The sequence below is a fragment of the Lemur catta genome, chromosome 4 (assembly GCF_020740605.2).
Source record: "Lemur catta isolate mLemCat1 chromosome 4, mLemCat1.pri, whole genome shotgun sequence".
Taxonomy (NCBI): domain Eukaryota; kingdom Metazoa; phylum Chordata; class Mammalia; order Primates; family Lemuridae; genus Lemur; species Lemur catta.
Genome location: NC_059131.1, coordinates 65,752,090 through 65,778,396, shown reverse-complemented (window position 1 = coordinate 65,778,396; position 26,307 = coordinate 65,752,090). Strand labels below are relative to the sequence as shown.

The 26,307-nt window shown below is 39.3% G+C and overlaps 1 protein-coding gene across 1 annotated transcript in view; it reads right to left on the bottom strand.

Moving 5' to 3' along the window:
* Positions 1 to 26,307, bottom strand: part of DNAH6 (dynein axonemal heavy chain 6) — a 240,745-nt gene that overhangs the window by 73,381 nt on the left and 141,057 nt on the right. Inside the window, exons 41-47 of the mRNA XM_045549959.1 lie at positions 22,403 to 22,534; positions 18,886 to 19,057; positions 13,117 to 13,263; positions 12,470 to 12,543; positions 11,181 to 11,335; positions 4,898 to 5,129; positions 1,086 to 1,238 (exon numbers count right to left, since the gene is read on the bottom strand). Coding sequence (XP_045405915.1) covers positions 1,086 to 1,238; positions 4,898 to 5,129; positions 11,181 to 11,335; positions 12,470 to 12,543; positions 13,117 to 13,263; positions 18,886 to 19,057; positions 22,403 to 22,534 — 1,065 coding nt within the window. The remainder of the gene's footprint in view (positions 1 to 1,085; positions 1,239 to 4,897; positions 5,130 to 11,180; positions 11,336 to 12,469; positions 12,544 to 13,116; positions 13,264 to 18,885; positions 19,058 to 22,402; positions 22,535 to 26,307) is intronic.

Here is a 26,307-nt window from a genome sequence, read left to right as displayed (position 1 = left end):
CTCCAGTGCGACTAGGGTTCTGAATGTGACTTAGATCCCCATCATCAGTGTATTTGAGGAGACCCCTTGGATAAAGTGGAGAGAGATATTCATATAAGGTTTTGCTCTGGGGCAGAGGACAACTGGGAGAGAGGGCCAGGTTGCAGGGCATCAGTTTTTGCAGGTGTAGGGCCTGGCAGAACTGGCATGGTCTTAAAGGTCTTATTTCTGGTTGTGGCAGTTGATTTCAGTTACTTCCGGATGTGGCGGAGGACACAGGACTTTGGAGCTGGCAGCCGGAACAGAGGCATGCTGACTGGGGTAGCGGCTCCTCGGTTCAGCAGGAATGGTTGTGGCAGAGGCAGTTGCTTCCTTGACCATTGACTTCTGCTTCTGCATTTTATATTCATTCCAAACAGTTCAGTTCAGAATCTCTTTCTCCGGCCTTCCGAATGATTCTCTATCCCTCTCATAAATCCCTTTCCACTTGCATTAGCTGAAGTAGACTAGTGTCTGTACCTATAATCCCTGAACTAGCAGTAGAAGAAATTCTCACAAAGGGACACAGAAAAGATATGACAAGGAATAACCAAAAAGTTAAAGAAGGGGCAGAAAGAAAAGGCTGGAGTGGACAAATATTAGCATATGGAATCTAGCATGGAATTGGAGAAATGGAAGTGGACCACAGTGACACTGCTCCTGGGAGAGAGAGAGAAAACCCATTTCTGTTTTATTTGTGTTGCAAGCTTGATGCTAGGCAAGGGCATCCAAAGCACTAGACTTGTGCATTCAGCCCTCCTCAGGCAGGACACTGTGGGTGTGTGAAACAAACTGGTGCTTAAAGAAGAATAAAAGAGGCTGGCCGGTTTGGACAAGACTGTGACCTCCATGGCGCAGTAGGATTTCTGTTTTCTGCTTCCCATGGACCTTTCTGGAAGTCTGGTGAAGTAACACTTTAAACACTTAAAATAAAATGCATAGAATTACAAAGCAAACCAATTATATTAAAAAAATTCTATCCATGGGCTTCTTAAGGGGATAGGTGCACTGTTAAATAAAAGGTTAAGCCAACTTTTTGCTTACAAAGCCATATAACTATGTCCTACCTCGTCTCTATTTCCCTCGGAAATTCCTGCTTCTTTTGCTCTTGGTCTGGTGGCTGCTAAAACATACTCCAGTTCATCTTTTTCAAATAAATTAGGCACTTCACCTGAGTTCAGGATGTTATTTATATCTTCCAGGAACTCCTCCACTACAATCTGTGGAAGAAAACAGAGAGCTCTTTATAACGTACTCAATTGTTTTACATTTATTACATATAAATTATAAAGCAAATATGTATTCTAAAATTCACAAGTTAATTTTATCTTTAAGAAAAGGTAATCTTAAAAATTTGATGGCACTCTAAAATTCTAACATGGCAAGTGCACTGATTTTTCATTTTTTCTTCCTGTTTTGTTTCTTAAAAGGCATTCATATTTTATCTGGTTCAAGTCATTATGTGCAAGTATTTTATATTCTGCCCCTTTCAATTACCATTTTATCATAATAATCCACAGTTCTGTACTCATCATTTTCATAACCATAAATATGGGAGCTGATGTACCACTGAGCTGATGTACCATACATTTACATCGACTTAGGCGGTTTACAGTCTTGTTTATATTATAAGAACAACTTTAGGCCTATAGCTTTTCTTCCCAGTTGGATTATTTTTTTTGAATAAATTCCCAGGCGTGAGATTAGCAATTAAAGTGCATGAAAAGTTTCTGGATTTTGAAGATTTTACTGTTTCTCACTCAATTCAAATATTGTTTCTCTCTTTAAATTCCAAGTAATAAGTATGATCAAAGGTTGAGGAGGTGAGCAAGTTTTTAACTTTTCTTTGAGGGAAAAGGCAAAGATAGCAGAAGGTAATAAACTCTATAGTACACATACATATAAGTATATATAAGGAAACCTTTAACATTTATTTTTGTTAACTTGGGGAGTATATATTTCCTTTGGGAAAATCTCCTTTGCATGTCTTTGATTATTAGAAAGGGCAAATATTATCCCACATTTATTATTTTCCATTAAAACGATCTGCCCAAACTTTGCAATCATTTATATATTGGGATGTTCTTTTAAATTTGAATGAGTAACTTACATCTTATGAAATAATCCTTTGTTATAATTGATGCAAATATTTTAAAATAATCTCTCACTTATCCTTTTTTTCAGTTAACTTATTAGTTACATAGAAGTTTGGGTACTACATATTTAAACATGACAAAGTATCTGTTATTTTATTTTCTTCATTTGTAATTTTTTGTTTTCCTTGAATTAACTTGGCATACTTGCGTTTGTTAATTTTTCCCAAGAACAAACACTAGTTCTCCTTGTCCCAATTTATTTCTGATTTTATCTTATTGTTTCCTTTTCTTATTTGTCTTTATGCTTCCTTGTGACATTTTCCCCCTAAAGTTTTAAGTAAACTAATTTGTGTAGCCTCTAATTTTTGGTTCACATCCATAAACTTAACCTTGAGAACTGTTTGGCTGCATTCCAGTGATTTTTATTTATATTAAGTTCATTTTCCCTATTCTTTAAATAGAGATTTTGATTTTCCTGATCTTTGAGTGTTTTAAAGTCCTGAGACACATCATTAATTTCTCTTTTGATTAAAACATGAGCAAAGAATGTTATCAGTACAGTTTATGCTTTTTTAAATTTAATAAAAATTTCTTTAAACCTAATATATAATCATTTTTTATAAACTTTCAGTAGTATTAGAAAATATTTACTTTCTCTGTAAAAGATAAAATATAGCTATTAATTGCAGCTTAAATGATATTATTTATTCATGTTATCTAAACATACTTATTTCTAGTTTGTATTTGCTAGTAAAAGCAAATTAAACTCTATTTTAAACATCTTGTTTTTCTCAATTTCTTCTCACATTTGTAATAGTTTTGTATACACATATAAGTACATATATACATATACATGCATTTTAGTTATTACAGTTATGTTTACTCCTCATTACTATAGAACATTTGAGATTGAGTGGGGCTTTCAAAGTGTGTAATAGCTTTTTGTTTGTTTAAAGTGGAGCAAGACAGTATGACTTGATCTTTGAAACTTTAATACTTGGAGCCTTTTTACATAGCTTGCTTGATTTTTAAAAGCAATACTAAAAATACTATAAGAAATGCTTTAATTTTAGAATAATTAGAAACTATAGATAAACAAAACTAGGAAAATAAAAATCACTCACAATCCCATGATCCAGATGTTTTCTAATCGTACATGTGACATATTTGTTTAGATATAGGTTAAACCCAAGAGCCTATATGGTAGATGTTGTGAACACTTGTTATGATGCAACAACAGATCATAAACATTTTTCACATTAATTAATGTGTATGTCTTTTACAGTGTAATTTTTAATTTTTTTACATGGTGCTCTATTATGTGATTATACCAGAATTTACTTATTTGACTCTCTCTCACTGGACATTAAAGGGCTTTCAAATTATTATTTGAAAATATTACAATAGATACTCTTATACATGCAACTTTGTAAACAGCTCTGATTGTATGTAAAAGAAATATGAAGGCTTTATCTACAGATTGCCACCTACCTTCCAGAAAGATTTTGCTAATTTATAATCTCCCGGGGACGGATGAGTAGGCCTGTTTTCCCCATACCTTTGCCAATATTATATATGGATTTTAACCTTTATCAACTTTCAAGGCCAAACCACTGGCATTTTTATTTACTTAAATTTCTTTGTTGATATTTCTTCAGGTGTTTAACCGCTCCCTTGCTTTTTGAATTTCTCATTCATATTTTATTAACATTTTTACATTTCTTTATATATACTTTTATATTTCTTCTATTGGCTTGTCTTTTCCTTTTTCATTTGTAATAAATATCTTCATACTAAGATATAAACTCATTGCGTGTCATAGATGTTAAAAATATTTTTCTCATTTTGTGTTTGTACTTAATCCTGCTTATACTGTTTTAAAAATTAAAAGAAAGTTTAAAATATTTATATCTCAAATCTATCACTTTTTTATCCCTTGGCTAATTTCTAGAAAGGTTTATTTTCTCTAAACTTAAAATATCCAAGTTTAATCAATGTCGAAAATCCTCTGCTATAGAATTAATTTAGATCAGTTAAAATGGCTGTTGTAGATATAGATGGAATCTTACTTTAATTTTAAAGTTAATTTAACCCTAAAACATAGGACTTATTTTTTTTTTTTCCTTTCTGGGGTAAAGCATAATTGATTTTTTAGGAAATTCTTATCTTTTTTTTGAGACAGGGTCTGGCAGCCTCACCCAGGCTGGAGTGCAGTGACTTCATCGTAGCTCACTACGGCCTTGAACTTTTGGGCTCAATGGATCCTCCTGCCTCGGGCTCTGGAGTAGCTGAGACTACAGGTGCAAGCCATCACGTATGGCTAATTTTTAAAAAAAACTTTTTGTAGAGATGGGGGTATCACTGTGTTGCCCAGGCTGGTCTTGAGCTCCTGGTCTCAAATGATCCTCCACGTTGGCTTCCCAAAGTGCTGGGATTACAGGTGTGAACCACTGCGCCTGGCCAGAATTATTTCCTTATAGGTACTTATATGTACTGTAGAAAGAGTTTATTACCTTCTGCTATCTTTGCCCTTTCCCTCAAAGAAAAGTTAAAAACTTTCTCACTTCCTCAATTTTTGATCATATTTAATTATTTAGAATTTAAAGAGGGAAACAATACTTGGTAAAATAAAAATATATTATAAAAGTCTTTTACAAGGTGCAGGAGAAGTGTTATCAGAGGGAACAATTCCCTGAACTACATCCTACAAACCGTTCAAAGCACACACCGACTGTAACATCTTATATTTGCTGTTCTTATCTGTGGGCCATTTAAACATGTACCTGGGTGTCGGTGAAAAGAAAAACCATATTCTTGTCTTCTACACCAGCCATTTTGTACAACTTCCTCAGGTCTTCGTGGAAAGTGTCATAATTGTATCCCCGGCTGAGTTCAATCTGCAAACATTTGTACCCACATATATGAGCTGCAAGTCTCGTGAGAGACTGCTTTCCTGTGCCTCCTACTCCAACGAGCAGGGCATTGCCTCTTTCCTGACGAATCATCCGGGCAATCCTGCAGAAAGCAAAGCAGAGAAACATTTATTTCGAGTTCACAGATATGGCTTCTGCTCAGAATGCCTGCCCCAGCGCTGGTGGCTGTGGAGCCTCATCACTGAGCAGGACCCTGCAGGGGAAGAGAAGGCTACATCTGAGGCTAGGGCTGTGCAAGTAGTAACACTGGGATTTTCCCTTTTCACATCTCTTTCCCATTCCCTGCAGGCTGTTCGCTCCTGGGCCAAGTTGTACAAACTTAGAATAAAGTAAAATCTCTTTTTCCTTTGTCAAAGTGTGAAGGATTTTGTTGGGGACTCTGGCCAATCTAGATCACAATCTATATGAACCATCATATTGGCAAGCCAGGTTTTCATTTACCAGGATGAGCAAGAAGAAAAATACAAGAACTCAGAAAAGACATTGCAGTTCAGAAGGAGAGATCAACGGAACGCTTTGAAATGGATTTACTGCAAGATGCCAACAAAATTTTAGAAATAAAAAAAAAAAATTTAAAGATGGGGCCTGTTCTGTTGCCCAGGCGGGTTTTGAACTCCTGGTCTCAAATGATCCTCCTGCCTTGGCCTCCAGAAGTGCTGGGATTACAGGCTTGACCCATCATGCCTGACCTAAATTTTAGAAAATTTTTGATTCATGCTAACAAGAATTTTAAAAAGCACTGCAGTCATGATACCTGAGTGAGCACTTAAAAAGTAGGAGAAAAAAATCTGAGTTTAGAAAAAAGTGGATAAAGATAGAAAATCTTAATATAATGGGTTCCAATATATTAAGTGAAGTATCCCAAGAATGGAAAAACAAGCACTACATGTACTCATCAGCAAATTGGTTTCCCTGATCATCACCTAAATGCACATTTGGGAATGACACCAATTGGATATCAGACTGAGGTGGGGGGTGGGGGGAGGGGATGAGTGTACGCCTACATGATGAGTGCGTTGTGCACCATCTGGGGAATGGCCACGCTTGAAGGTGCTGACTCAGGGAGATGGGGGGTGAGGGGAGGGGATGGGGGTACAACTACATGATGAGTGCATTGCGCATTGTCTGGGGAATGGACACACTTGAAGCTCCGACTTGGGGGGATGGGCGGTACATGGGCAACGTATGTAACCTGAACTTTTGTACCCCCATAATAAGCTGGAAAAAAAAAAGATAGAAAATCTACCAAACTGAAAACCTCCGTGGAAGATAAGTCTCATAAATAGGGTACTGTAGAAAACTGAACAGGTGAAATAGAGGACAAACTCAAGGAATACACCCTGAACTCAGAGAAAAAAAAAAGATATTAAATGACAAGAGAAAAAATTGAAGGTGAGGAGGACAAATCTAGGAGAAATAAATAGGGTCCCAGGGGCCACATAATAGGAATTACAGAAGGAGAGACAAGAGGAAATAGAACTGGTACAACAGTGACTGAAATCATAGAAGAAACCACTGGAACCAAGCACACAGACCCAAAGATCAGGAAAGAAAACCAAAGAGGAGAGGCAAACACTAAATACGTGTATTTTGTAGGAAACATATAAAAATTACATGCACACAAACATATATAGTAGAAATATATATTTTAGACATAATTGAAAAGTATTGTGATCATCTAAGGCAGAAATAATAGATTACCCCCAAAGGAACAAACAATTTTAGGCTGGCTGTAGACATCCATTCTATAAGATGACAGTCCACAAGACAATGGTTACAGGAAAAAATACCATGCTACACCTCAGAGAGTAAATCATCTGCAAACCCCTTCTAAAAGATTCTTTGAAGATATACAGAAGTATGAATAAAATTTAAAAATCCAAGAAGGAGGAAGGGATGTCAGTAGAAAGTTAGCAGTACATATGAGAGTCAAGTCTATAGGTTACTGTTAAGATAACGGAAAAGGGAATGATAGTGTCAATAAATTCTTCTCAGAATGAAGAGACAAAATGTAAAAATAACTTTATTTTTTAAAAACTATCATCATCACTGTCTAAAATCTAAGACTGGGTTAGCAGAAATTAGAAATCATGGAGGAAATCTAAGAGCAGGTTTAATTTCTTCTTTTTTTATAGAAAGTCTATGTATCTATCTATCTAGTTTATTCATGATGCTGATAATTGGAGAAAACAAGGTTTAAGTATTTTAAAATGATAATGGTTTTGTTATTTTTTAAATTATGAAAGTATAACATGGTCACTGTAACCCATGCGAGGGCCTGGATGCTATACAGTGCTCTAGGAGAACAGTGCATAGCTCATGGAGGGTGTTTCATACATTAACGACATTCAAATAACCAACTTCTGGAGACCTTGAAGACTATGAAACAGAGAACATGGATTAGTTATTATACATTGTCATCTTTGGTGGCAGAGGACAGGAGCTATGCAGTGTAAGAACAGAACAGGGAGTCTACAGGAATTTATTTAAAAACTGTTCCTTCAGGACAATGCCCAGACTCTTAGCCATTATTGAGGATCTTCCGAAATAAGAATCAAACTTTCAAATTTGTCTCCTCCACCTTCACACCCCTCCTGCTCCTCAGACAGGTCTGCTATTCCCATACCCTGAATGCCTTGCTAACATTTTGTTAGCTTTGTCTAAAACAGGGTCTGTTGGCCAAATCCTGCCCCCTAACTCTGTGTGTGTGTGTGTGTGTGTGTGTGTGTGTGTGTGTGTGTGTGTGTGTGTGTTTAATGGCCTACTGGCTAAGAATGGTTTTCAGATTTTAAAAAATGGTTAAAAAAATCAAAAGAAGAGTAATATTTCATGATACGTGAAACTCATATGAAATTAGTGTCTATAAATAAAATTCCATTGAAACAGGGCCACACTCATTCATTCACTTACTGTCTGTGGCTCCTTATACATTACAAGGGCAGAGTTGAGTATAGTCTGCAGAGTCTAAAATATTCTTTATCTGGCCTTTTACAAAAGTATGTTGACTGCTTTCCCAAAAGCTTTGGCCAACTTATTTTTCTAGAATAATGATAACCCACAGGCACTATTTTCATTGCTATGTCTCTATCACAATGCACATTTAACACATCAGATGGTCTGTTTGCTTATTTCTCTTCAGCTGGCCACTTGGGTATAAAATTGAGGGTCAAATGGATAGAGAATAATGTTTTCTTATTTTTTCTCATAATGCACAAGTGTTCTATAGCAGATGAAATATTGAATATTATAAAAATCTTGCACTTTATGTGTCACTCTTTCCTTGTTTCATGTACATTATTATTTATATTATAGTAGTTTGATTATTTCTATCTGAGATTATTGGAAACAAATGCCTTGTCCATTCTGCTTCCCAGTGTTATTTTATCTGGCAATTTACTTATAAATGGATTAAAAAAACACTCCCCAGTAAGAATCCTCTAATGTAGTAGGCAAATTACATTTTATCTAATGTAGTAGGCAAGAGATGACTCTCCTAATTAGTGGCTTATATTTTGATGGAGAGATTCATTCTACCATCCCTGGAGTGTGGTGAAAACCTTGGGGGCATGTAATAGGTAGAAACTGCCTGGTACATTTGCCCTTTGAAAGCACAGGCTTTGAAGCAAATTTTCTTCCTTGATTTGGAAAGGCTTTTACCCACTTAAACTATGCCAAAGAACAAAAAACTTGAAACTAAAATGTCATCAACAAGTGGAAATGTAGTATGAGCTAAGTTACTATTACTGAACATTTAGTAATTAATCCACAACTCATATTCATAATGAAGCCCCTTCCATTGCTAATCAGTGGGTGTTTGAAAGCTCTTATAACAAGTAGAAATATGTTTTCTCTGATTCCTAACCAATGATCCTCTCTTGGATAAAAGAGAACACATCTACATCATTATTTACACGGAAGTCTTTGGTGTATCTGAAAACCAAATCTTCGCCATTCTACAAATGGCTTTTAATTTCCCCCTGTAATATTTTAAATAAATCTTGAGTGGCCTGTCGATTCTCTTTCACAAAAGTAAGAATGATTATAAATAGAATTAAGCTGGCTTTGCCTATAAGTCTCGTCTATTCTCTAGGAAGTTTCTCAGGCCAGAATGATGCCATTATTTTTTTCTTTGCAGGCTTAGGGCCTTCCTGAGCTATGGGAATAAAAGTCGTTAGGGGACAGTATGAGGGTATGCTGCCAGGGGGACAGATGGGAATCAAGTGGCATCTCCACAACCCAAGGACAAACAATTGTATATTGTAACACTTGAGCTGTGACAAACATAAATCTTGAATTAGAGTTAATTAAAGAGCAGAAATATAGGATAGGTGAAAGACTTTATTTGCTTATGGTTTATGTGAAAAAATCCTAGGATTTAATTATCAGTCTTAACAAGGACCAACACTAAAATGTAGTTGACATGAGAAAAAAACAAAAACAAAACAAAGCCATGAAAATCTTGCTGAGATAGTAGACCACGGGAAATCCTGTTCTCATTTACCTTTTATACTGCTTATTCCACAGAATATGATATCAAATCTGCATACCACATTTTAAGTGGAACATTGAAAAATTATAAAGTGCTCAGGATGTTGAAGGCTGGAAATAATCTCTAACAGGGAATATGAAAGATCTGGGATAATTTTGCCTGGAAAAGATAAAGCTAAGAGGCGCCTGGGAATGCTCTGCAAATATTTGGAGGGCTGTTATGAAAAAGAGTGAGCCCATTGTGGGTGGGGGCACCTGTGGTGAGTTAGACACAGAGCCCTAGCCTGCCTCACACTGGCTAGGGGACTTTGGACCACTCGATGTACCTGATCGCTCTGTGGCACACTGTATTGTTGAAAACATGGCTGCAGTAATGCTTCTGGTCCTACTTGCTCTTCAACTCCATCAAGAGATAGAGTCTCTGTCCTTTTCTTGTGACCTTGGGTGGGCCTGTATGACTACCTTTACTAAAAGAGTGTGGTAGAAGTGATGCTATGTGACTTGCAAGGCTAAGTCAGAAGGGCTCTTTGGCTTCTTTCTGGCTCTCTGTCTTGGAGCACTTGCCTTTGGAGCCCTGAGTTACCACACGAGGAGCTGGACACCCTGAGGCTGCCATGCTGGAGAGACAGGTGGAGAGGAGAGAGAGCACCTGGAAACAGGGATGCTCCAGGCACTCCAGCTGCCCATCTGATTGCAACTGCAAGAGGGACCCCCAGTGAGAACTGCCGGGAACCATGAGAGATGATAAAATGAAGCTGCTCAGGGAAGAAGTGGCCTATTGCACAGAAACATACCAGTGGAACACTCTGTGAGCCTTATTTGTAAAGACATTATGATACTGAGCCAAAGAGAGGTGTTGTGACCAATAAAGGAGATGCTCCATTTTGTGGTTTCATACTTATACTGAGTGCCATGGTCATGCCTGCTTGACAGGATGAGACTGACACCAGAAGCCACAGGAAGCATAGGTTGGCCCATCCTGGAAGGGTCCCTACCTCCAGGTGGTCTCTCCACACATCTTTCCAGCGTGGCCACATCAGGGTGTCTGACTTCCTCATGTGGTAGCATGGGGCTCCCAAGGCAAGTGCTCCAAGACACAGAGCCAGGCAGAAGACAAATGGCCTTTCTGACTTAGGCTTGCAAGTCACATAGCCCCACTTAGAATTGTTTAATGGGACATTAGTCACTTCAAAAAGTGTGCCCCAAAGACTGCAGGTATTCAGGCTGGATGCCCATGTGTCAGGGATGCCCCTCAAAGGACACTTGCAGTGGGTATGAGTCAGTCTTACAAGATAAATCCAGAGTCAATCTATAATCTTAAACCTCTTTCTTTAGGTGTACATGTACTTAACCTTGTTATACCATACATGCATCTCGCTAAACCACCTCAGATCCTTTTTATAACAAGATGGGACATATAAAAATAAAAGCAATCTATTAATATTTAGCAAAAATAAGATTCCATAGAAAGCTCATGCCATATATATTTAAAATATATTAAAAAATAACTTTTAAGTTGTAGTGAGAATTGCTAAAAGACCTTTGTCCACTAGCAATCTGTTTAAAGAGTTTTATACAACTTTTTACCTTTTAATACAAGAGAAATTAAATCAGTTGCCTAATAGGGCACCTTATAGCGCTATACCTTGAAACGTGTTCTATAGCATCCTGGAAGAACACCAACTTTACTTCTTTGGGATTTACAAGGTTATAATCATCAAGATAGTCCTGTAGAACATTTGCGATTTTATCCATATCAGGCATATCATCATAAATCCGATCAGACTTATCCTCTCCAAACTGTAAGATGATTTAGGGGAGAAGAACCAAGTTGGATCAATTCTGATATATGAATATACATAACATGCATAACCTGGAAAATCCATTTCATTTAATTTCTTCAAATGCTACATTGCACTTTCAGTGATCTCTACATTAAAATTCACATGGATTTAAATAGATATATTTCACACAAATAAATTATTTATCTTCTTTATTTGCCAGGTGGTAATACTCATCTAGAGGGGGTTACCAGAGTGGTGAGATATTGCATACATATAATGTAAAGATGAATTTGGTCATTTGTTGAACCAGCATTGTTGGAAGCCTGCTATGTACCTAGCTCTGTATAGGAAGCTGGGGACTTAGGGTAAACAAAACAGACATGGTCCCTGCCCTCTTGGAGACACTGGGAATGTTTTACCTGAATAAGTGTCAACTTGGTAAAACAAGATGGTTATCTGCCATTATAGGGTGGTAAGATGGAAGATTTATTCTAGGCAGGCCCAGAAGGTAAAATTAGGCCCATATGTAGATATTACTGGGGGGATAGACTTGAGGAGCTTATAAAAAAAAGGAAATTAAATACAAGAAAAATTTTGCTATTAATTAGAGTTACCCTGAAATGAAGAGGGCAGTTCTGTTCACTAAAATTAGCTTCCTATCACTGGAAGCATTTAAGCAGAGGCTGAACAGCTACATAGACTATATATAATAAGATCCTGAGTTAAGAGATTAACCTCTCTGTTTCCTTCCAAATCCAATACCTGATGGCTCTCTCATTCAAACTATTACCAAAAGGAATGTACCTAGATCAGGGGTCAAGAAACTTTTTCTGTAAAGGGTCAGATAGTAAATATTTTACGGTTTGCAGGTGATATATCTCTGTTGGTACTACTGTACTCTGCTGTGGTAATGCCAAAGCAATCATACAGATAGTGCACAGATGAATGGGTGTGGCTGCACGCCGTAGAACTTTGTTTACAAAAATAGGTGGCAGGCAGATTTGGCCCATGGGCCATAGTTTGTTAACAACTGGCCTAGATCTTTATTCTTCACACATGCAAAATTCTTATAGAATATGAACCTGGATTGGAAAAATAGTAAATGGTTTAATAATCTTCAAGTATAGTCACGTCAATACAACATACTTGCCTTAATGAAATCTCCAAATATGATTGGCTTATTCAAAAAATATTCCAGGCCAATTGCAATTCCAAAATGTTTATCTATTTAAAAAACAAAAGCAATTTTTAATATAATGATACGCTTGAATGCGGTATTTTAATAAGTCATACAGAATAATATCAGCTGCTACTTTACTTAGAAGACTTAATTAATCCAAATGAAAACTGAGAGAAAGCCATGCTAAAACCAGGCCACTTTAGCCTGGTGGATAATCTCCTAGATTTAAGATTATTTACTAAATATTTAAAATTTTCATTAAATAACAAATATTGGGTACTTATTTAATAAATAAGAAATACTTTAGAATTATCCTGGCTTCTGATCAGACAAAATGCTATTTCTCTTATTTTTTGTCCTCTACTTAAAATTCTATACTGAATTAAAAATATTAACCCTTCCTGAATTTCAATGAAATTATTAGTATAGTATTGCATAATATTTCATATATTTTTATATGTTTGAGCCATCAAAGAAAATAACTTTCCCTCCTGAATGACTAAAATTCATTTTGTGTTATCCTATATAAACTCATTTTAATTTTCCTTTATAGAAACCTAATTGCTTTTCTGCTCCAAAAAAAAAAAAAAAGCAGCTAAATAAAGATTTATATTTACTGGCCATTTCTGTCAACATAACATGGAAATAGTGCTTATCTTCATTATTAATCAAACGATCATGGAAAACTCTTTGACATTCGTGGCAGAAGAGTCTAAATATCTGAATTTCTTCTCTTATTGTTCCTGGATCACATTGAAGGATACCTGTTTTTAAAGGGAAAAAAAAGGAAAATTCTACATTTGTGGAATCTCTAGTAATAGTTTAATTAAGTAGGAAATCCTTAAATCCAACTTTACCTCCATATTACCAGAAATGAATGCTTTCCCAGTGGATATATACATTTAATAATGGTGACTTCCTTTTTTATAAGAAAACTGGGACACATTATATGACAAAAACATTTTTTTCCTGTTTTGTGATGTTTCCTTAACTGAGCATGTGAAGTGATCAGACTTCACAATATAAGCAACATTTGTCTCATTGTTACATGGTTTGCAATATGTTGAGAAGTGTCACATTAAAAAAATACATACATTATATATATATATATACACACACAATATATGTGTTTACTTATCTTGCAACTTTTCTCCTTCTGATGCTTATACTGTTTTCAAAACATCAATTTCTTTCTCATTCTTCTCCAATATTCAGTTCTCACCAAAGGCCCCTGGCTGTTCTGGCTTCTACTCAAATTATTCTAAGTACTATTTATTAATATAAATTGTCATTGCAAACACAGTTGTAATAATTTCAAGTCATAATGAAAGTAATCATGTATAGGAATGCCCCTAGAAATGTTCCTTGTCCATGGGGACTATCAATATGGGGCTCCTCACACTGTACATACTGGGGCAGGAAGAGTATCTACTACATATATAGGTATACTCAGCAAAGCATGTACCATACAACATAGTAGGTACTGTCCATGTTGCTTTGGAATACTATAGTATTTCTTTTCTTTTTCTTTTTTATTATTTCAAAATATTACCAATGTTTTTGGTTACATGGATTGCTTTTGTTGTGCTTGAGTCAGGGTTATAAGTGTGCCCATTATCCAGATAGTGTTCAATGTACCTGATAGGTAGGTTTTTGCCCAACTCCTCTTTTTCCCTACCCTCTGCTTGATTTCCACTGAGTTTTACTTCCCTCTGTGCACATGTGTACTCATCAGTTAGTTTCAATTTAATAGCGAGTACATGTGGTGTTTGTTTTCCATTCTTTAGCTACTTCACTTAGGATAATGGTCTCCAGTTGCATCCAAATTGTTGCAAAACGCCTTAATTCATCCTTCTTCATGGCTGAGTAGTATTCCATAGTATACATATATCACATTTTGTTAATCCACTCATGAATTGATGGGCACTTGGGTTGATTCCACATCTTTGCAATTGTGAATTGTGTTGCAATAAACATTAAAGTGCCAGGTGTCTTTCTTTTGGGTAACTACCCACTAGTGAGATTGCTGGGTCAAAAGGTAGGTCTACTTTTAGTTCTTTGAGGAATCTCCATACTGTTCCACAGAAGTTGTACTAATTTGCCCATGTCCCATCAACAGTGTATAAGTGTTCCTTTCTCTCTGCATTCACAACATCATCTATTATTCTTGGACTTTTTAATAAAAGGCATTCCTACTGGGGTAAGGTGATATCTCATTGTGGTTTTAATTTGCATTTCCCTGATGACTGGTGATGTTGAGCATTTTCTTTATATGTTTATTGGCCATTTGTCTATCTTCTTTTGAAAAACTTCCGATCATGTGTTTTGCTCACTTTTTAATGGGGTTGTTTTTTTTCTGATTTGCTTCAGTTATTTGAAGATTCTGGTTATTAGCCCTTTATCAGATGTATAGCTTGTAAATATTTTTTCCCATTCTGTAGGTTGTCTATTTGCTCTGTTGATTATTTCCTTAGCTGTGCAGAAGCTTATTAATTTAATCAAATCCCATTTATTTATTTATTTATTTATTTATTTATTTATTTTATTTTATTTTATTTTTTTGAGACAGAGTCTCACTCTGTTGCCCAGGCTAGAGTGAGTGCCATGGCGTCAGCCTAGCTCACAGCAACCTCAAACTCCTGGGCTTAAGCAATCCAACTGCCTCAGCCTCCCGAGTAGCTGAGACTACAGGCATGCGCCACCATGCCTAGCTAATTTTTTCTATATATATTTTTAGTTGTCCAGATAATTTTTATTTCTATTTTTAGTAGAGACGGGGTCTCGCTCAGGCTGGTCTCGAACTCCTGACCTCGAGCGATCCACCTGCCTCGGCCTCCCAGAGTGCTAGGATTACAGGCGTGAGCCACCACGCCCGGCCCCATTTATTTATTTTTGTTGCAGTGATTGCCATTGGGATCTTCTTCATAAATTATTTGCCTAGGATGATATCTATAAGAGTTTTGACAACATTTTCTTATAGCATTCTTGTGGTTTCATGCCTTACATTTAAGTCTTTTATCCAACTTGAATTAATTTTTGTGAGTGGTGAGAGATACGGATCCTGTTTCATTCTTCTGGGTGTGGCTATCCAATTTTCCCAACACCATTTATTGAATAGGGATTCTTTTCTACAGTGCATATTGTTGTCTGCTTTGTCAGAGATCAGTTGGCTGCATATGGATGGTTTTATATCTGGGTTCTCTGTTCTGTTACAGTGGTCTATGTCTCTATTTTTGTGCTAATACCACGCTGTTTTGGTTATTATAGCCTTGTAGTATACTAATAGTTTGAAGTCTGGTAATGTGATGCCTCCAGATGTGTTCTTTTTTTGCTTAAGGTTGCTTTGGGTGGAATACTAGAGTATTTCTATAGATAATGATGCTACATTTGTTTTTTGCATCTCACATTTGTGTGTGTGTGTGTGTGTATATTTGACATATATGTTTCTTGAAATGCTTAAAGTTTTAATTATTTTCAGCTAATATTTTTAGAAGAAAGGGAATTTTCAGGACATTTTGATGAAATGTGGGGACAAGGAAAAAGATATTCAAAATTGGAATTTCTTGGATACTTTATGACGTGTCATTGCAAGAGGTAAAGGATACTGAATTTTCAAGCTTAAAAATTATCTAAAAATAGGAATAGAAGGCAATGGGGAAGGATAATAAATAAATGCCTAGATTCAACAATGCCTGGGGATCAGGAAGTGAGTTTGAAGCAGTTTACAAAGGAAACAAAGCCACATTTTAATGTTGTCTAGGAAAAATGAGTTCATGAATCCTAAGACTAAACTGCTAATATAAGAGGTTAAGGTTTCAGTGGAGTAAGAGGAACTCAAGTTGTCATGTCATCCTATGGCAAGGATGGTGTGCCAGCTTCGAGAGCCCCCAGGCACTTGATAGAGAAGGAAAAAGAAAACAGAGTCACAGAGCCATGACATTGGGAGCTGGAGAGATCAGGAACCTGTGACGAGAACCCAGCATTAGGGAAGAACAGGTGGAGGCTCTTACAGCCAAGCCTCAGCTCCCGCCATGGCCATCATGTCCTAGCTCATTCTCAGCCTTGCTAATGCACAACAGACAATGAATTAGATTTAAATGAGGACAGAAAAGGGAGCTGGCTTTCAGAGAGGCTTGTCATTGCTTTACATGGAAGCGCTTGAAATCTTTCACTTTGACTACTTTGCAGATATTAAAAACAAACTTGTGTACTTTAGTTTGTGCGAGTCTTTTTTTGAGAAAAAAAAAATGAGTGGTGTTGAACAAAGAACACCAGATGGGGAGGCAGGTGACAAAGCAGATCATGGAGGAACTAAGAGTTAGTGTCCTTGTGGACAAAATAAGGCGAGGGGCTTGATCTGGTACTACAAAAGCTTTTTTTCAGTTCCGACCTTCTGTGACATTCATTTAGACATTCTTTCCTTCAGTGCCAGGCACAATTCTAGGCCCTGGGATGCAGTGGTGAACTAAGCAAATAGCCCTTGTGGAGCTGACATCCCAGTGGGAGAGACAGAGACATAAACACATTTGCAGAGAAATATCTAGGATATGATTTCAGGTAATATGTGCTTATGAAGGGACATACAGGGGAAGGTTTGGCTGAGGAGGTGACATCTGAGCGAGGAAAGTGAGCCATGTGGGTATCTGGGGTCAGAGCATTCCAAGAGGGTTCAGAGGCCCCTGGGCAGGCCTGATTTCATGAGTGCCAAGGAGGCCACAATGAGGGCAGAGGAGCCCGGGTTCAGGTCATGTAGAGACTCAGCCACACGGCAGGAGCTGGGGAAGCAGCCTCAGGAGAGTCTGAACAGGGGACACCTCTGGCTGCTGTGCAGAAGGCAGAACTGGGTTCAAGGTGGGGTAAATGGACAGGCTAGAATCAGATTAGAGAGAGGCCCTTACTGCTAGGAATCTTGGTGAGAGGTGATGGTAGTTTGGGCTAGAGTGGTAGTAGATGGAGGGGTGAGAAGTAGTTAGATTTTAGATATATTTTGAAAGTAAAGCCATCAGTATTGTTTATGGATTGAGTGAGGATTATCACGGTTTGTGGCCAGAGCAAGTAATGCCCCTGTAGGGCAGGGGTACACATGGCCAGGGGTGGAGGGATAAAGCAAGAATCCAGCTTCTACATGCCAAGTTTAAGAAGCCCAGCTGGATGTCTGAGGGAAGACACTGAAAAGGGAGTTGGACGTGCAAATCAGACACACAGAGGAGAGGTTGAAGCTGGAGATAGCTATTCGAATGACATCTCTGAATAGATGGTACCTAACACCATAGAATTGACTGAGGGAGTAGCTGTAGATAAAAAAGAGGAGTGAAGACAGGGCCCTGTGGTCCCAATATTCTGAGGTAGGGAAGAGGAGGAGCTGCCATCAAAACAGACCAAGTGGCAGCAGCCAGTGAGGAAGGATCCCAGGAGAGTGTGTGCCCTGGAACACTGGAGAAGGGAAGGGAGGGCAAGTTGTGCAAACAAACACTGCTGAGAGATTAGGGCACGGCTGAGAGCTGACCAATGGGTCAGACAAGATGGACACGTGAACTCAGGAAGAGCAGCTAAGCGCAGTGTTGGGTAGAAAATTTTGATTGGAATGCATTAAAAGGAGAACTAGATGGGAGATCATTCTTTAAGTGGTCTCTCTCTCTCTTTTTTTTCCCCAGAGATGGGGTCTTGCTCTGTTGCCCAGGGTGGAGTGCAGTGGCATGGTCATCGCTCACTGCAGCCTCGAATTCTTGGGCTTAAGCAATCCTCACCCTTCAGCCTCCCGAAGTGCTGGGATTACAGGTGTGAGCCACTGCACTTGGCCCTGTAAGGGGTCCTTCTAGAAAGAACAGAGAAATTGGGGTGTGTGTGTACCACCAGGGGGTATGGAGGCCTAAGGAGAATTTTTTTTAAAGATGGGAGGTATTGAGGTATTATAGCAGTTTTGGAAAATGCTGTTAGGAATGATCCAATAGAAAAAGAAACACTGAAGATTCAGAAGAGAAGTGGGAATTTTGAGAGCAAAATCCTTGCATAGGCAGAAGGGGATGGGGCTCAGTGCCAGAGGGAATATTGGCACATGATAGGCACAGGGGCAGCTCAGCCCAGGGACAGAAGATGCAGGTTGTCAGGGAAAGTTAGAAGATGATGCAGCTCTACTCCAATTGCTTCTATTTTTTTTTAGAGAAAGGACATCCGCTGGGAGTGAGAAATGGGAGAGGGTGTCACAGGTTTGAAAAAGTTATGAGGTAATCGGCCTGTGGTGGGGTGCAGGGTGACTTCAACAGGGACTGGAGATTGGATTTCCAGGTGAGTCACAGACACCTCGGATACAATTCTACGCAGAGGTTTGGGGGCCAGCGGAAAAGAAGGGAGGGTGCAGGTCAGAGATTGAGGGTTCAATACACTACCTTGCACACATTTGGATAAGTCCCTCAAATTAAAGACGTAATGGGACTTGGCTGGTATTGGCAGGAGATCAACACTCATCCTGTTATAAATCTCAACTGAGGCTTCCACAATGTTTGGTGCAGTCTGCTTTACAGCTGGTGGGAAATCATGCAGGAAGCCATTTAAGATAGACTAGAACCACAAACATAATAGGAGAGTGTTAGATTTTTTTTAAAAAACCAAATATTTATCTTACAACTACTCCAGAGCTGACACTTTTTCTAATAATAAGTAGAAAGCCAGATTCTAACACAAAGACGACTGGGTGTTAAAGCTCTTCTGTTCATTTTAAAATACGTTCTCAAGTATGGGCTCACTCCTGTCTTCTGTGATTGTTGGTGATGCCTGAGCAGCATTCATACCTGCCTAGTGAATTTACCATAACCTACCCTCAAGTAATTTGTATCTATGCCTGCAGCGGGTCAAGAGGGTCTTCACAGAGGGCACACACTCATCTGGAAATGAACTGAAACCCTCTCTTTGACTTTTATGGGTGAATGAACCACAGTCCCATAGGCTTTCATCTTCATGCATTTTTTTAAGTGCAACTTACTTGTAAGAATGAACTCCCTCACCCCTCCACTTCCCAGTCTCAGTAACCAGCCCTACTCTCTTCTGCTCAGATCAGGAGCTTGGAAGTCTCTTTCAACACCTCCAGCTCTCTGTCCCGCACAATCAATCTTGAATACATTTCTCGGATCTGTCTGCTTCCTCCCTCTGTTTCCCCCGACCCCACCCCATTCTGGCCCCCTGCTCATTTTCATTCCTCCTTTACTCAGTGGCCTCTTCACTTACACTCTTGTTTCTCTTCTGTTACCTTTAATCACGCAAATCAGGTCAAGCTCCCCCAGCCTCCTCACCTCCCTGCTCCCTCTCCGTTTCACTCTGGGTCCCAGCCACACGGGCCTGGACACCTGCTCCTCCCTTCTCCAGGCCTCTGCACATGCTGCTCCCTCTCCCAATGCCCACCCCAAACAGCCCTGGCTCTCCATTTGGCAGACACTTTCTCATCCTTCATTTCTTAGGTTACATGTCATCTTTCCAGAGATGCCTTCCCTGACCACCCAATCTAAGACAAGTCCTCCATTAGTCTCTCTGATCTTCTCAGACATAACTTATCACAATTTGAAGGTACATATGTATTAGCTAGCTGCCACCCCAGGTGCTTGGAAAAATCATTATAGTTTTTTAAACAGATAAATTCTTATCACTCTCAACCCTGGAGTTACTCATGGGAGAAGCCACCAGAATGCATATATGAGATCTTTTAAAATAATCCAAAGTATTAATATTTGTTTTTGGTGGGCCTCCTGTTGAACATTAGCTTCAGCAGCTTATGAGAACTATATGCTTGTTTGAGGTACTTCCTCTCCTCGGCCTCCAACATGACTTTAATATACTGCACATGGCCTATATTTTGAGTAGGACCATCCCAAACCCAATCTTCAAGTTTTCTGAAAATCTGTTCAGCTCTATGTGTATGATGGAGAACAGAGAAACTGAAATTTTAATTTTTTTATATATAAAATATGTATATATACACACATTACATATATGAAAAAGAGTTCCAGCCTGTCCATTCTCCATCACACAAATACAGTTTCTAACGTGTATATTGGTAACTGTGTGTATATATCTATTTATCTCATTCATCTGTTTATGATTTGTCTCTATGGTGGAAGATCCATGAGGACAGGTTTGGTATCTGTTTTGCTCAAAAGATACACCAATGTCTGGCATATGGAAGGTGCTCAACAGATATTTGTTTAAAGAATAAATTGGGGGCTACTAAATTGGTATTCATGAATTAAAATTAGCATGTCATCATAGAGTATACTGAGGACCATGGCTTGGTATTCTACTTACAGGTCTGGCTTACAGGACATGTTTGACCACATTGCAAAGCTCCTGCTAAGAACATACACACAAGATAGAGCCAGAATTCTCGCAGTTTGGGAGAAGAATGGGAGAAGGATGCTTTGGCAGGAGGATATTATTAGTATTTTAAGGAGATGATCATTGTTTTCAATTACTGCTGTTATATCTTTCTAACTAGAAATTTAATTCAATTTGGTTACAACATCATTAATTAAATTTGTTGCGTGCTATTCAGTGTACAGTGATACATATTTTGGCACATAAATTCCCATAAGTAAATACGCAGGTGTGTATGAATTGTGGTTCAAGGAAGAGTCACCCATAACATACATATTCCAAATCTGTGAAAACTGTGACCCATTATTAGTGGTGCACTCTCTGCAGGTATGTACTGTTTAATTTGCAACAGACTATGGAAGAGAGTACAGTGATATGACTGATTGTTTAAAAATTACTAAGTGATTAAGAACATTACATATATATAAAATATACATGTACTATTTGGACCCACAGGCTTCTTTTATACAGAAGAAGCTAATCAATTTATATATTAATTCAATCAATATATATATATAGGAATTGCTTCAAATTTATTAAGAATAATTTCCCACGGATTTAGCTATTTCTATATGAATAGAAAACCCCTTTCCATGTACTAGAGGGTGTGTATGTGCTGGGTCTGTCCCTCCTCTAGTGGGGCTCCATTGGAGAAGAAGCTGATACTGGTAAAGGCGGAGGTTCACTTAATCCCCACTTCACTGGGCAGTTACTGACAAAGTCACCTTCAGACCAGCCACCTTCAGACCAGTCACCCGAACAGTCTTATTCTACCTGTAGCTCTGCTTTACCATGTCCTGCCTCTGTGACTGCACTCACCCAAGTACCTCCTGCTCCCAAGATCTCTTCCTTCCTGTCAATTCCCATTCTCCCTTAAGACCCAGCTCACCATCTTCTCTAAGCAGCTTTTGCTGGTTGGCTATGGCAGGCTCTAGTCAGGCTGCCTCGTGTTCCGTCATCATTCTATTCAAAATAATGTCTCTCATATTTATCGAACATTCTGTTGAACACTCACAGGGCAGGAGCCATTATTTTCCACATTTAAAAGATGAGGAAGTGGTGCCTTAGGGATGTCAGTACAGGTGGAAGAAGTATGGGTTATTGCTCTTAGTGGTGATAGCCAAGGTGATGAGTTCTGTTTTAGGTGTGTTGAGCTTGAGCATCCTGGGGTATCTGTTTGGTGTCTGGTGGCAAGTGGACATACACACATGGCAGTCAGGTATGAGATGAGCACAGAGGTGGGGACTGGGTAGTGTTCAGACCTGCAAAGGGGCAAGGACCTAAGGCACAACCTTCTTTAAAAACAGGGGTTATGTTTGCACAACCGTTCTGCATGCCTAAAACTATCTCGGAGACCACAAGCACAGAAGGCAGCGATGCAGGTGCCTGGCAGTTACTCTCCAAGTACCCATGTTTACCTGCTTTCTACCCAGGAAAGAGATGATGGGCTCCCTAGAAACCCAACAGACCACTTTGATTGTGGGAGCTTTGGGAAAACTGTTTTCTTTTTCCCCTTTTGCTTAGGTTTAAATCCACACTCACCTGAAAAATCTGTTTCAGACTGTGCTCCGAGGGCATAGGGAGACACAGCATGCTGAAGTGTCGGATGAAGCGGGGCGTCACAGGGTTGCGGCCACCTCCTGGAGGTGCACATGCTGATACAATGGTTACATCCTGCGTGGGGAGAATCCATCGGGTCACCCGGCAGAGAAAGAAATGAGACCCGCCCATCCCAACAGCAGGACTCAAAACGATTTTTTTTTGATGACCTACCCACATGCCAGCATTACATTAAATTTTTTGTGCACATTAAATGACTTAATTCTCACAACCACCCCAAGAGATCACTATCATTACCCCTATTTTATGGATAAAAAAATCAAGGCCCTGGATGGTTAAGTAAGTTGCTCATGGTCACTCAGCAAATTCAGCCACTTTATATAAATACCTTTATATAAAAACTTGATCTTAAAAATTTTGTATTCGAAGTTAAAATATAGTCATTCTTTCAGAAAATACTAAGTATAGTTGATGCTCATTATTTGTAAAGTTGACTGGGACACTGAATTAGTAAATACTGAACCATTGCTCCTGGAGGAAATACAGGCTCAGGTTCCTATGAGCCTCTGGTCATGACATTTTTCTCAACTGACCATTATGTAACCTTGTTTTATGTGTATAAAGTAAGTAAAATAAATAAAACACCTTATTTTATATTGTTGATTCATTAACATTAAACTCATGGCCAATAGCACTATAACACATGCCTGAAAAAAGCTTATCGAACTCATATATTTTTTCTGTTAGGCACATCACATCCTTACTGTGCTTAGGACAAGTACAGAGCCCCTCAGCACTACACGTGGGGCCATTTTAAATGGCAAACTCACCAACAGAAAGCACAAAAAGTGAAAAATGTGCCATGAAGTAGACCATGAGAAGGGCGCTTGTTTGCAGTGTGAGAGCTGAAACAAGAAGGCAGAGCATGGCCTTGTTCGGCCTCAGCTGCAAAGTATGTGTTGGGTGGCTAGAAGTTTTTGCTACTCTCTGCATGTCTACAAATGACAGAGAGAAAGTGCTATGAGTGTTGATTTTTCCGTTACAAATAGATTTTGTGAGGAGGACACAGAATCCACAAATAGTAAGGATCTACTCATGATGTAGCAGGCGTGGTACTGGGCTCTTGTGAGTAAAGTGGAGAGAAAAAGCAGCCTTTTCCCTGCCTTGATAAAGCTTGAAAATAAATATGTAACACAAACCACAGTAAGGTCTTTGGAGGAAAGGTATATAATGCTGAGGCAATGCTTGATGGGGAACCTAACTCAGTCTGTTGGGTGGAGCAGACCTGACCAAGGGAGGGGCATCTGCAGTGGAGAACGGGATGCTGATGGGGGTTAAACAGAAGATAAGGCCATGGATGGGAGGGGTGGGGTGGGGCTGATGCATTTCAGGCAAAGGGAACAGCATGTGCAAATTCCTTTTGTGGGAGGAAGAATACTAAAACCAAGGGAAGGCACTGATGGGTCTTAAGCAAGGGGTTGGCAGCATCAGAGCCGCATTTTGGAAAGGCTGTTCATAGACAGGGAACAGACTACAGGTATGTGGAGCCCAATTAAGTGTGGCAGTTTCTGTATTCCAGGAGAGAGAGAGGGCTTGGCCTCAGATAATGGCCATAAAATGAAAAGAAACAGGTGATTATAGAAATGCTTATAGTAGTTAGCCTATATGTTAGATGAAAATGCTAGAATTTGGAAAAGTCAATGAACAAAAAATAGCAAGCTTTTTCTTTTAGAAATCAATCATCAGTTTTTTGGGGGACCTGGTAAAGTAGGTGAATGGTTTTTCTGGGCTGTGTCTCCCTTCATCTTGGTCTCAGATTTATAGTACCAAGGCTTGAGGTGGGCAGGTTCCTGTCTCTATGTGAATCAGTTCCAACAAATAACAGCCTACTGTGTGCAAGGTACTAAGCTGGGCAGGGCCCACAAAGGTGAGGAGATGGAGATCAGGAGCTCAGAGTCTGATAAGGAGGAATAAGGCACAAGATGGGGACACCAGCAGCTCTGACTCAAGATACAATGTGACATTCACGACGGGGACAAACACTGTATTTCACATGGGTGAAGGAGGAGATCACACTGGGAATGGAGGTTCCAGGAAAGGCCTCGTGATTGAGACAATTTGGAGATGGGCCTTGAAGGAGTGGGAGGATCCCAAAGGAAGAGCTGGAGAGAAAGGCCCTTCCGGGTAGAGGACACCTTCACAAAGGTGCAGGGGTGGGGAAATGAATGCGTTCAGGAGACAGCAAGCCTTCTGCTCCAGTGGGACTGTGGGGCTTGTGCAGGGTCAGAGCAGCCATTTATGGCCAAACGTGGGAGCCCCTGAGTGCCAGGGTGAGGAATTTCCCTGTAATTTGTTTGCCACCAGACACTAGACACTGGGGTGAGGACCGGCCTGGTGAGGAGGGGTGGTGGTCATTCTCTGCCCACCCTCATTCCCATGGCACTGAGTCAGGGAAATTCTAGCCCTGCAAATGGCACATAATATTCTCTCCTCACTGGGTTGTTGGAAAGATAAGGTTAGATAAACTCATTTGGAAAGTTTAAAAAAAAGCCTTATGCAAAAGACTACTTTGTTTATGAGGTGGTCTAATTATATTCTATTTTTAGGAAAGATTTTCCTGTCTAATTACAGACCCTAAATACAGTCCAGAAGAAGAAAGCTGCTGACCACTGCCCAGGAACTGAACGTGGGCTTATTTTCTGTCCCAGGCTCCCTGTACTGGTGACCAAGGGATCCCTTTCTCAGGACCTGTGGGCCCCATCAGTTCTCACCTCTGTGTGGTTTGAACTCTCTCTTCAATCTCTGTTTTCCCCTTTAGCACTTACACTTGTTTTAGATAAAGATACAAAGAATCTTCATATCTTATTTAAATTCTCTACTTGACTTCATGCAATCTCTGCATTTCGTCTGTTACTTTCTGTGGTGAGACCCCCTTCCTTGGCTCATGTGCTTACCAGAATGTGAGCTCCACCTGGGCAGAGATTTTACACAGTCTCATTCACTCTGGTGATCCCAGGACCTAGAACAGTGCCTGGCACAGAATACATGCTCAATAAATATTTGTCGAATGAGTGAATATGCTTCTCATCCACTCTTGCAGTTTAAACTGCTGGACACTGTATTCATTATGTTGCACTAAATGATATAGTTAAAGTCTAAAACACCCTGTTTTTTTCTGGCTTCTAACTACAACCAATATGCTGCATTTTTTATTTTCCTTTCAATACTGCATATTTCTGTCCACCCTCTCTCCAGAGCTCCCAATTAAGAGGCCAACAGCTTGACAGAGAGAAAGAGCTCTACCTTGATATCCCAAGGGACCTGAGCTTAGCAAGGGGATGGGGGGAATCTTAGCTGAAATCACAGATTCAGGAGTCAAATGGCCTGGGGTCTAATCCCAGTCCTGCCACTTACTAGTAGTGTGACCTTGGACCTGTCACATAACTTGCACTCTGATCCTCTGCTTCATCTGTAAAATGGGGCTAATAACACTATCCATCTCATAGGTAAGCTAGGAGGGTTAAACGAGCTAGAAGTGGGAGGCACTTAAAGTAGTGCCTGGTACAATTATTAATATTTGTTCTTATTGTGACCAAAACTAAACATGCCTCCCTTCTTATCTAGGATGGTGGCTTCTCTTCTCTGGAACAGACCTGGGGCAGACAGCCTAGGTTTCCCCATCTCCCTCAGACTGCACAGCCCACCAGTCCTACCGATCTGCCTCCTAAACCCTTCTGGCTGCACATATCACGTGAGGCTCTGACCCTCATCCCTTCTCCTCTCAGCTACTGCTGTTGCCTCTGGTCTTGCCTCCTGTCTGGCCAGGCCCCTGCCCGGCACCAAGGGGATCCTCCCGTCACATTTCCTTCAGAAGCTCCCCACCACTT